The sequence below is a fragment of the Ursus maritimus genome (assembly GCF_017311325.1).
Source record: "Ursus maritimus isolate PB19 chromosome X unlocalized genomic scaffold, ASM1731132v1 scaffold_X1, whole genome shotgun sequence".
In the NCBI taxonomy this organism is placed as follows: domain Eukaryota; kingdom Metazoa; phylum Chordata; class Mammalia; order Carnivora; family Ursidae; genus Ursus; species Ursus maritimus.
This window is the reverse complement of record NW_024423319.1, coordinates 1,757,588-1,768,700: the sequence shown is the minus strand read 5'-3', so window position 1 is coordinate 1,768,700 and position 11,113 is coordinate 1,757,588. Positions and strand designations below refer to the sequence as shown.

The window sequence follows — 11,113 nt, the reverse complement described above, 5'->3', positions numbered from 1 at the left end:
GGGGGGGGGGGGCGCCTTTCTTCTGCTTCCATGCCGCGGCCCCTCCCACCCTCGGCTGCCTGCTCAGAAGCAAGGTGACAGACTGCAAAGGCGCGTGGCTGCTGGAGGTGCGTGCACTCCGTTCTCTGCGTCTCGTCTGCTTCGTCTGAAGTGTCTGTCAAGCTTCCTCGAGGGCCGCAGAGTTCTGGGCTTGCTCGGCTCCCAGTGGAGGGCACTGGTAGGGAGAAGAGGAGAGGAAGGCACACTTGTCTCACTTGCTCACTGCTCTTCCAGATCTGCGTTCTGCTTCCTCCCACGGCAATGGTAAAATGTGCTTTTTCGAGATTATTTTAAAAACAGAGAGGGGAGAGAATGAGTGGTGGCCAGGGGCTCCTGAGGGTGAAGTGTGAGCGCCGGGTGGGTAGGATGGGTGGGCCCTGGCAGGCGGCGTTCCTGAAGCAGAAGGGGGGGTCTGGCGAAGAATCCAGGTGCAGGGGAGCTGCCTCTCACTGACCATCTGCCTTAGATTTCTTTGGAGCGGATTTCCTTCGAAGGCAAGAAAAAGGAAAGAGAAAGCGTCAGCGTGGGCCCCGACAATGCTGGGAAACCACAGGCGGACCTCGCTGCGGGCCTCCGGCCGGCACTTCACACAAGCTCACACCCTGTGAGCAGCCCCCACCGATGCTTTGAAAGAGACAAGCTATACTATTTCTACCGCTGCTTCCTCCCAGTAGCCGTCTACCCCCAGCCTTAGAAGGTTCCAGAAAGGGGCTTCCTGCTTACATTTCCGGAGAGGACATGGGCCGCTTGCTGGCTGGCTTGGCGCCAGAGCTGTCTTTACTGGTTTCTGAAAGGAAAGACAGAGTGGTAAGCAGCTCGGCAAGGTGGGAGGGCAGGCCAACCTCAGCCACACAGCAGCCCACACAGGCCAAGAGAACAAGAGTGGAGAGGACAGAGGCCCCTGCCACACCCTACGGAAGCCTGCGGAGAGTGACGGCCCCTCCAGTGTGTGCCATCTCCTGCGGTCGCCCCAGGCCCAGGTTAGAGGCCCTCACTGTTCTCCCTGGTTGGCCTCATGGCAACTGGCGCGAAGCCGGACAGGGCATTCTGGGGCGTCCATTCCCCACCATGCCCCCTGGACTTGGGCCTTACCCTGTACCTCAAGTTCTTACAGTTCCCCATCTCACCTCAAACACCCCTGGAAAGCTTTCCCCGAACCCACAGATGAGGTGAGGTGTCCCCACGAGACCCATCCATAGCACCCACCCTAGGTCATCTCCCTCAGCTCCCTCAACTGTAAAGCTCTGAAGTCCAGCTTGGAGTTGGGTCCCTCCACCTCACGTGATGCTTGCCCAAGGAGCCTCCCAAACGACACCCACCTTGCAACCACCTCACTTGGGTGGCCGGGCCATAGCCCTTCTCATTGCGGGCGGCAATGCGGAAGATGATGGCGGGCTTGGTGGTGTAGTCGATGTGGGCGTTGGAGAGGCTGGAGGACTGCACCAGGCAGGAGGGGCTGGGCCCACAATACACCCGCATGAAGGCCAGCTGGGCCGGGGTGGAACTCTTCGGCTCGCCACCGGCCTGCGAGCTCTGGATGGCCAGGTACACTGAGTACTCGATGATCTTGCCGGAGGTCACAGACGGTGGCTCCCAGGTGAGGTGAGCACCATCTGGACTCTAGAACCAAGGGACCAGAGATCAAGCCATGCTGTCTGTGGCCTTTGTGACTATCTCACTCTGCCTGTCCAGGAACAGAGGAGCGAGAACACTTCGCAACTCCCAGAACCGACTGCCCGCACCTCACCCCTCTTCCTGACACAACAGAGCTATTTCATAGCAGATGCAAGGAGCTCTGAGAACATGGCCCCGCCTGCCCCGACCCGGAAGGCCGCCTGACGGAAACGATGAAATAACATGAACAGGGACTCAAAGCACAGCCTCCCTTCACCTGCTCTGCCACCGACTGTGGGACTTGGCACTTAGCCTCTTGGTGCCTCAGTTTCCTCATCAGATCCCAGACCTCCTCAGGATGTTGAAGGATTGGATAAAAAAGCATGTTGAACGTGGCAGGTTAACAGACCCTCACTGAACACTAGCTGCCATGTCAGAGAGGGGGAGGATGAAGACGGGGAGGGGAAGGACCAGTTGCTGGGGTGACAGGACCAGAAGCTGCACCCCAGACCTGGCCCGGCACAGAAGGGAGCTCCCAGTGTATGGACTCAGGCTAGGCCTGCTCTACTCCAGCTGGGCACAGGGTCACCCCACGGCAACTCACTTTGCTTATTTTAATGGCACAGGGGGCCCCTGGGAAACCAGGCAGACATGTCTTAAAAGCTGAGATCTCGCTGAAGGGCCCCCGGCCGCAGGCGTTGATCCCAGCAACTCGGAACTTATAGGCTGTGCCCGGCTGCAGCTCTTGCTTCTTCAGCTGGTTGTAGTCAGGGACGGTGCCCGAGTCATCCTGGGGAAAGAGGCCGGAAGAACAGGGAGAGAGAAAAAGGGGACCTAAACCCCACTGTTGAGAGCAGCTCTGGGGTCGGGCTCCAGGACTAGCAGAGCAGTCTCCCATCCTGGGGACAGGGCCGAAGGGCAGCGCCGGCAAGAGGGGACTGACACTGGGCTTCTTTGCGGCTTCGAGGGCCACAGGAAAAGGAAGTATGTTGAGAAGGCTCTACACGTGGCTGTCCTCAAGATGGAGAGTACCCCCTGCGGAGCTTCAGAAGTTCCCCCGAGCCCCAATACCTGCCTCATGGCCAGGGTCCACCCACCCGAGGGCACTGGCTCCCAGAAAAACTTACATCAGAAGGAACAGCATCATCTGGTGGCAGGAAATAGTGTGTCACCATTACATTGGTACCCTTAATAACCCCCACATCAAACCACTGGTTCTCCTTCTTCACAGGCGCTTTGCTGGGCGGGGGCGGTAGGTCTGGCTTCTGGAAGATGGGAAGGAAAAATCAAACTCTCAGCTTCTGGGGCCCAGAGGCAGCATCCCCTGAAACCCCATCATACCAGACTCACCACACCCAGGGACTCGATGCCATTGGCCACTTCAGTCAGGGTAGCTGCAGCCTGCAGCTTTGCAGGGCTGGCTACCACCACCGGCTGGGGGGCCACAAATGTGTTGGATGGAGCCAGGCCTGTGAGGAAGACAGACATCAGTGGGAGCGGCCCCAGAGACCCGGCTTCTATGTGGGGAGCTCTTCCCTTGAGCCAGACCGCACTGGTCATCTCTGCGTGGAAGGGCCCAAATGCTCGCCCCCCAGACCTTCTCTCCCCAGTCAGCACAGCTCCCGGGGCGCGGGGGGTGGGGGGGGCAGTGCCGCAGGAGAGGTGCACATGGCCGGGGGCCCCTCCCGCTTACTCTCGGTGGCTGTGGAGGGCAGCAGGGCCACGGTGCTGGGGACGGCCGCGGCCAGCTCATTGAGGCAGTTGCTCTCGATGGTCGGGTCGTTGAGGCTGTCGGCAGGGGCCAGGGCCTCGGTGGGGAGGTGGTGGTGCTGCTGCTGGGCCTGTGCCTCCTGCAGCTGCTGCTGCTGCTGCACCAGGGCTGCCAGCTCCTGCTGCGTCAGCACGATGGGGATGGTGGTGGCCTGGCCCTCCTGGCCCTCAGCCGACAGGTGGCCCAGCTCCGCCTGCGTCACAGCTGCTGCTGCCTCGGACGTGTCCATGGGCTCCCCGGTGCCTGCTCCAGGGGGTGGGGAAAGAGACGCTACTCAAAAGGAGTGCCAGCCGGGCCGGCCCAGCTCCGCTCCCCACCACCCAGCCTGGAGTCCCCTAGGGGCAGCTGTGATGGCTATGGGCCTCACTTCCCGGCCCACCTGTACCCTGCCCTCCCCGTACCAAGGGGTCTGCCTACTTCTTGGGTGCTAAGTCCAGCCCACCCACTGGGCCCGCCCTCCTAGTCACATCTGACTCGTGCCACACTGGCAGGGAGCAGGCCTCCTCTTCTCGGGCTGCCGTCACTGCAGCCACCCAGTCAGGGCTGTCAGTGAGAGGCTCCGGGGCCCCGTGTCCCTGGCTCCTCCCGAGGGGCCCACTTGCCCCTCAGGGCTCCTGTCCGGCCTGGATGGAAGACGCTGAAGCAAGCCGCGCCCCCGCCAGCACCTACCCATGACGGCCTGCTGCGCGGCCTGGAGCACCGCCTGGATGGCCAGAGCCTGAGCCTCCTCCGTGGCTGCGGCCTGGGCAGCCGCTTCGGCAGCCGCAGTCACCGCCAGCTCCTCAGGGGTGAGCCCCGTCACCATGAGGGTGGTGGTGCCCGCCTGGGCCTCCGCCATCAGCTCTTGGGGAAGGGACAACTGGTCTACTTCAGACTGTGTGGGCGGGGGCGGCTGGACCACCACAGTGGCCACCACAGCTGAGCTGGCAGGCTCCTGCCCCGAAGACGGGTCCCCTGTACTGCTCAGATCCACGGCGGCTTGGAGCTCAGGGGTCTGGGAGGCTGACAGGACCTCGGCGGACTCCCCCATCAGGGGTGCGGAGGCGGGCTGCAGGAGTTGCCGTGGCGGCAGCTGCTGGCGAGGCCCTGGCGAGGCCTGGAGTTCCTCTGGGGGCTGCAGGATGTCAACAGCAGAGAAGGGCATGTCAGAAGTTTCTGTGTTGGCTATGGTCACTGTTATCGTGGCCGGGATGGGGACTTCGGTGGTCAGAGCCCCTGGGGTAGCCTCAGTCATTGATGAGATTTTCTAGAAAGGGAGAGAAGCCCCCGTCAGAGGGGAGGAGAGAGCGGCTAGAATCAGGCAGCCTTCATCTTTCTCTGGAGACCTGGATTTTCACTCTCCATGGCCAGCATCACCCCATCTAATGGGGGAGAGGCAGCAGGTGACTGAGCAATGGGGGGGAGGGGGTGCAGCAAGACGGGAGACCCTTGGGCCCTGCTGGGATTTTCACCTATCCTCAGAGAGGCATCCTGGTCTAACCAAAGGGGCACTCCGACTCCTGCCATGTCACTCTTACAGGTTACAGCCAAACGACAAGCCATGGGAAACTGCTACAAAAATCAAAGCGTCTCCGAGACGCTGGGGCCTGGGAGACCACTGCCTTCTGCCCTATGATGCCCCAGATTGCGCTTCTACGGTCAGGTCTGGAAGAGGGACAAAGAGCAGCCCTGTGTCTGGTGTGAGAGTGACACCTGGTGTCCAAGTCTGGAACAGCACACGCCGAAAGTGGGCAGCAGAGAGGAGGCACGGGGCGATCCTCCTGGGGCTCTTACCGGCACCGAGGGGCCTGGGACCGGTGTGGACTGTGTCACAGTGGTCACAGCCCGTGTCAGTGTGGAGGACACGGTCGTTGTAACGGCACTGGAGCTGGTGATGTTCACGCTGTCACCCTGGGTGCTCTCCACCTCTCCCTGGTCACTGGCAGCTGGTGGGGGATCTGTGGGGGGGGGGCGAGCAGAGAAAAGGATGACAAGTACTAGGCCAGCAGGGACCTGTGTGTGCACGTGGCGGACAGCGGCGCAGGGCAGCAGGAGCCCCAGAGCCTCTAGCTGGCTTTGCCCCCAGGGAACAGTCTCCTGGAGTACCCCAACCCCTGCTGGGACATTGAGCCCCAAGAAATCTAACTACTGGCCTCTGGCTAGGTGGATCTTTTAGCCACCACTCCCCTCAGCCTTTGAGCCCTGGGCTCCGGGAGATAACTAATGCCAGGCCGGTGTCGTCACTCACCTTGGTTCGAGCTCATGTTGGAGGTGACGGTGGTGGCCGTGTGTGTGGTGCCGGTCTCGTGCGTCTCACAGGGGGGGTTGGAGCAGACCCTCTGTGTCGGGAAAGGAGCCAGCAACGAAGCACCAGCCTGGGGGGTGACGGTGGCCGGTGCTGCCACCTCCAAGCCGGACTCTAGGGTCCTGTGGGAGGGAACTGTATCGGGGAGCAGGGAACCCACACTGACTGACATGGTGGTACCAGTGGAAGTGGTCTGGTGTGTCTCACAGGGGCGGCCGGCAGGGGGCTGCTGCCCACCCTCGGGCTGGCCCGCACCCCCACTGGAGGTGGCTGTGGTGGGTGTGTGGGTGGTGCCCGTCTCGTGGGTCTCGCAGGGCGGGTTGGAGCAGACCCGCTGGGTGCTGCCTGCATTCGAGGTAGTGGCGGTGTTGGTGGTGCCTGTCTCGTGGGTCTCGCAGGGCGGGTTGGAGCAGACTTGGGTTACGGTGGCCGAGGGGCACAGCAGTGCCTCCAGGGCTGTCACAGTCACGGTGGTGCCAGGTGAGCTCTCGTATGTGGGCGTGGGGGTCCCCCGTGCCTCGCTGGGCTCCCCGGCACCCATGGCGGAGCGGACCGTGGTGGGGGTGTTGGTTGTGTGGGTGTGATGGGCCTCCAGCTGGCGCCCCATGGACACCAGCGGACTCAGGCCAGCCACGGGGCCGTCCTTGCCTCCGGGGACGCCGGGTCTGACCTGGCCACTCACAGGAGCCAGCTGCACGAATGTGGTGCTGCGGCTGCCGGCCTCCACTGCCAGGCCCGGCCCAAGGAGCGGGCCAGCCGAGCACGGGGCCGCTCCAGTGGCCATCACAGTCATAGTGGTGCTGGTCACGCTGGTCTGGCGGGTTTGGCACAAGGGCTTGACGGAACCCTGGGCTCCCTCCGATGCCCCAGCAGCCACACTGACCCGGATCACGGCGGGAGTGGTGCCGGCCACACAGGCACGCCGGGCATCTCGCTGCTGGCCGGCGCCGATGCTGGACATGGCAGTGGTGGCGGTGCTGGTGGTGCCGGTCTCGTGGGTCTCGCAGGGCGGGTTGGAGCAGCTGTGCTGCCCGGCCATGTTGGACGTGGCGGTGGTGGCTGTGTTGGTGGTGCCTGTCTCGTGGGTCTCACAGGGTGGATTGGAGCAGACGCGAACCACGCTGCCATTCTGCTGCCCTACCGTTGAGGTCACGAGAGAAGCAGCTGCCTCTTGTCTGTCACAGACGAACTGCACTTGGGTGGGCTGGGGCTGCCCCCCGAGGTTAGCCACAACAGTGGTGGTGGCCGTGTTGGTGGTGCCCGTCTCGTGCGTCTCACAGGGTGGGTTGGAGCACACCAGTGTCACGGTGCCCGGCTGCACCTCACCCTGGCCCGAGTCAGCAATGGTGACTGTGGCCGTGGGCTGCTCTGTAGTAGGCGAGGCCAGAATGGAGACGGGGAGGTCATGCACAGGCTGGGCCTCGACGCCACTGGGTGCCGTGATGAGAGTCACCTGGGTAGGCTGGGAGACAGGCTAGAGAAGATGACAGACGAGAAGGGTTACTTCTGTAACTTCCTGCCTGTCTGTCCCTCCTGCCATCCTATTGTGTCACCCATGCTGGTGGGGACCACCCACTCAGCTCCTCAAGTGAGAATCCTGGTACACCCAGGACCTGCTCTCCCTCTGACCCCCAGACACCGACTTGCTCAGGGACCAGGGAAGAGGCACAGCTTCACCTCAAAGGCCGTGGGGACTGGGAAGGGGCTGTAGGGTCGGGTCAGAGGCTGGGGCCAGCCCTTGGTCAGGGAGGGAGCCCCGCTGACCCTGCACCACACAAAGGCCAGCAACAGATGCTTCGCTACTTCCACGAATTCAGCTTAAGGTGTGCAAGAAGAGAAACTGCTGCATCTTCTACGTTGTAAGAGAAAACGTCTGCCCAGCGTTCAAAAACTAGAACTGCCTAAGACCTAACGTCTTGACACAACAGACTGTCGGATGGTGACCAAGAATCACAGTGGTATAGCAGGGAAGCGCCCCCTTCTCCCCCTGGCCACGCGGGTGAGGAAAAGAGGGCCTGGCATGTGGCCCCAAGATGAAAAGCAGAAGCCTCAGGCTGTGGCTCACCCACGCACACACGGAGTCCCGGACATGCGCCCACCCACCCCTGCGCTCTCCCAGCTGTCTCACCTGCATGGTGATGGTGGGGGTGGTGAGCCCGCCAGCCGCCGTCAGCGTGGTCTGTGCAGCTGACACGGTGATGGCAGTGGGGTTGATCACTTGGCTTGAGAGGGTGGCGATGGTGCCCAAAGTGGTGATGGGTGTGGCCAGGGAGGCGCTGGTACTGTGGCCCCCAGCTCCAGCAAGGCTGGTGGAAACGGTGCCTGTCACTGTGCCGAGGGTTGTGACGCCTGGAGGGGGAGGGGGCAGGGGCGGGGTAAGGGACGCGGCTGGGGCCTTTCCCCTGCCAGCAGCTTTTCCCTTGCTGGGGCCAGGACATGGGGAGCTCTGGAGCACACCCCAGGGGAACAGAAGGCTGGGAGCGGGCACCGGAGCCCATGGAAAGGCGGGCCCAGCATCTAGGCTACACACCTGTGGTGCCCTTCACAACCAACGTGGTGACAGCTGGCTTGACGGCAGAGACAGTGACAGGAGTGACCAGGCGGACACCCCCCATGGGCACGGTGCGGAGGATGGTGCCCGGCTGTCCGGGGGCCCCCTTTAGCACCACCTGGAATGCCAGAGGAAAGCACCCCCATGTCACTCCAAGGTTGCCCAGACCCTGTGCCACCCCCTTCCGGGCCCCTCGGGAGGACACGCGTGGCCTGCTAGTGTTCCGTGCTGGACGCTGGGGTGAGGGGGGAGCCAGGCACGCCTCACCTGAGTCACTCCTTGCTGCCCGTGGCCAGTGGCGATTTTAGGGACAGCTGTAATGATTTTGGCAGGTGCTCCAGTTCCCGAAGTCATCACCTTGGTGGTGATAATGGTGATGGGGGACTTGATGCCAGGACTGCTGCTCACGCCTGGGCAGGAGAGGGGCAGCTTGGCCTCAGGGGCTCCTCTCTGTCAGTGCCCCTTGCCCATTTCCCTTGCGCCCTCTTGCAAGTAGTTCCTCCCACCCACCACCCCTTGATTCATACCAAGTACCAATGATAGCCACACCCCTGCCACCTCTCTACAAACGTGAAACAAAAGGCAAGGAGAGGAGGAGAGAGGAAAAGCAGAACAAAACCAAGAGCTCATCACAGCCCAGCCTCTGCCCACCCATGCGGCATTAACCTCCTGACACGGCTCCTCGTCCATGCCCTACCTGTGGCGCCAGCCTGCGTGATGATGGCCGACATGGGGATGGTCTTGATGATGGTGGTCGTGCCAGGCTTGGTGGTGCTCGGGGACACGCTGCTGATGCCCAGGATGGTGGGCTTAGTCCCAGCCCCGCTGGCCTGCGTGGTAGTGATGATGGTGGTGGGTTTGCCATCTGCTGAGGTCACTAGCTTCAGGATGGTCCCGGCCGGTAGGGGCCCTTTGGTCTGCAAGAGCAAAACAGGTAGAGGGCAAGGTGAATTGGCATCAGTGCCAGAATGGAATGTCTGACGCCAAGTCTGCTCTGGCCACTCTCTACTGGTGGCCCGAGCAGCTCAGGGAATGTTCTGAAGACTGGGAGAGACGGGACCAAGCCACAGGACTCTCTGTGCCACACGTGCTTGAGAGATCTTCTCTAAGCAGGGACGCGAGCCCAATGTCCCCTCACTTGTGTCAGAGTCTGGGGCCCACAAGCTCACCTGGATAATCTGAGTCACTGGGCCCGTAGATGCCTGGCCTGTGACTGCCGAAGTCTGAACCGGTTTGGTCTGAACCACTGACATCACTTTGCCCAGGTTGGAAATCTAAGAAGGAAAGGATGGAGCAAGGAGTGATCTGGAAACCAGTTGAAAGCATGGCTTGGATTGGGGCTCTCCTGGCACAGACCCAGGGCAACGCCACAACCTGGTAGCTGTCACATGCAGCAGCGTGGCGCCTGTCACTCACCAGAGCACTGCCTCCTGGGACAGAGATGGGGCTCTTCACCAGGGTGATGGTCTTGGTGACTCCACCCACCACCGTGGTCACCACCTGGGCTTGCTGGGCCACTGTCACAGTCCCGGACTTGTGGACTGTGATGATGGGGCGGGTGGATGTGTTGGCAGCAGAGGAGACTGACGTCCCCACCTGGGCAGCTGCAGTCTTCAGCATTCGAGTGGCTGGGTTGCTCACCTTGAAGGGGCAGAGACGAGCCAATGAGCGGGACAGAGAGTCTGAGCCCCCACCCAGAATGTCCTGGCAGGCCCACGGCTCCCACCCCCACCTGCTTGCTCTCCTACCTCCCCCCACCAACCCACCCGCAGAACGGCTCAGTTTGGTTTACCTTTCCTTTAGTGAAGCAAGGGAGGACACTGACAGACCGCACACTTAGCCTAAGGCTGTCACGGCCCCAAATGTAACCGCTTGTTCCACAGCCCACGGCAAGCAGCAGTTACGGGCCAGCAGCCCTGCAGGTTGCTCCAAAGCCCGGAAGGAGTGACCACTGTCTTATCACAGTGCCCAGAAGGCCCCCACCCCCAGGATGCTGGTTCAGAATCAGGCCCGAGGAATGCTCACCATGACTGGCGAGGAGGCCACCTTTACAGTAGCTGGGAGGGTGGTGGTACCAGGTGTCACGGCCACGGTTTTGACGATGGTGGTGCCTGCTGGGACACTCAGCACTGTGGGCGCCGAGGAAGGAGGGATCTTCTGTGTGGCGGCAGCTGCGGCCGCCAGGGCGGCCATGCCGCTCATCTGTGGGCTGCTGCCAATCACCTGCGGTGGGCACAGGGAGCATGAGCCCAGACAGCGCAGCACTGAGGCCACCTAGCCCCCTGCTCCAGAGACTTCAGCAGAACTCAGCAAGCAGCTCAGCCCTGCCCAGGGAGCCTCCCCTCCTGGCCCAGCATTCCTCCCGGCAGCATCTCTCAGCTCCAGCCTGGCCTTCCTGCCACCGGCCAGGGGCAGGAACCCAGCAGCAAGTGTCTGCCAAAAGCTCAAGATCTTTTCTAAAGACCACAGAGTCAGATACAGCTCTCTCTTCCTGGCCCTGGGTCAAACCCCAGCTGGCTAGATTCTCCCCTCAGGCTTCCAAACAAGAAAGTTCACATTTAAGATACCCTTCTGTGAATTAGATTCAGACAACAGGAAGGTCCTTCTGAGGCATTAACTTATTAATTTTTATTAACTCAGTAATGACAGGTTCCCTCCTTAGTGCTTCACAGCTGAGAAAAGCCCGGGCTGGGTGCAGTTTAAGCCCAGTTGGCACCATTGATTGCCAGGAAGTCCCGCCCTACCCAATGGCCCCTCACCGTCCCCTGGGCACTCTGCGTTGGCACAACCATTCGCACGCCTGCAGGAAGGGAGGTCACGGTGACGGGGGCTTTCCCAGCCTGGCTGGCAGGTC

The 11,113-nt window shown here is 61.8% G+C and overlaps 1 protein-coding gene across 1 annotated transcript in view; it reads right to left on the bottom strand.

Moving 5' to 3' along the window:
* Positions 1-314: 314 nt before the first annotated feature.
* The window catches only part of HCFC1 (host cell factor C1), a 27,663-nt gene continuing 16,864 nt past the window's right edge, over positions 315-11,113 (bottom strand). The window contains exons 14-26 of the mRNA XM_040626899.1: positions 8,527-8,669; positions 8,239-8,377; positions 7,837-8,057; positions 5,652-7,182; positions 5,198-5,361; positions 4,094-4,538; positions 3,347-3,667; positions 3,004-3,122; positions 2,781-2,918; positions 2,258-2,443; positions 1,359-1,659; positions 763-826; positions 315-525 (exon numbers count right to left, since the gene is read on the bottom strand). Of these exons, the coding sequence (XP_040482833.1) occupies positions 486-525; positions 763-826; positions 1,359-1,659; positions 2,258-2,443; positions 2,781-2,918; positions 3,004-3,122; positions 3,347-3,667; positions 4,094-4,538; positions 5,198-5,361; positions 5,652-7,182; positions 7,837-8,057; positions 8,239-8,377; positions 8,527-8,669 (3,812 nt within the window). The 3' untranslated portion in view covers positions 315-485. The remainder of the gene's footprint in view (positions 526-762; positions 827-1,358; positions 1,660-2,257; positions 2,444-2,780; positions 2,919-3,003; positions 3,123-3,346; positions 3,668-4,093; positions 4,539-5,197; positions 5,362-5,651; positions 7,183-7,836; positions 8,058-8,238; positions 8,378-8,526; positions 8,670-11,113) is intronic.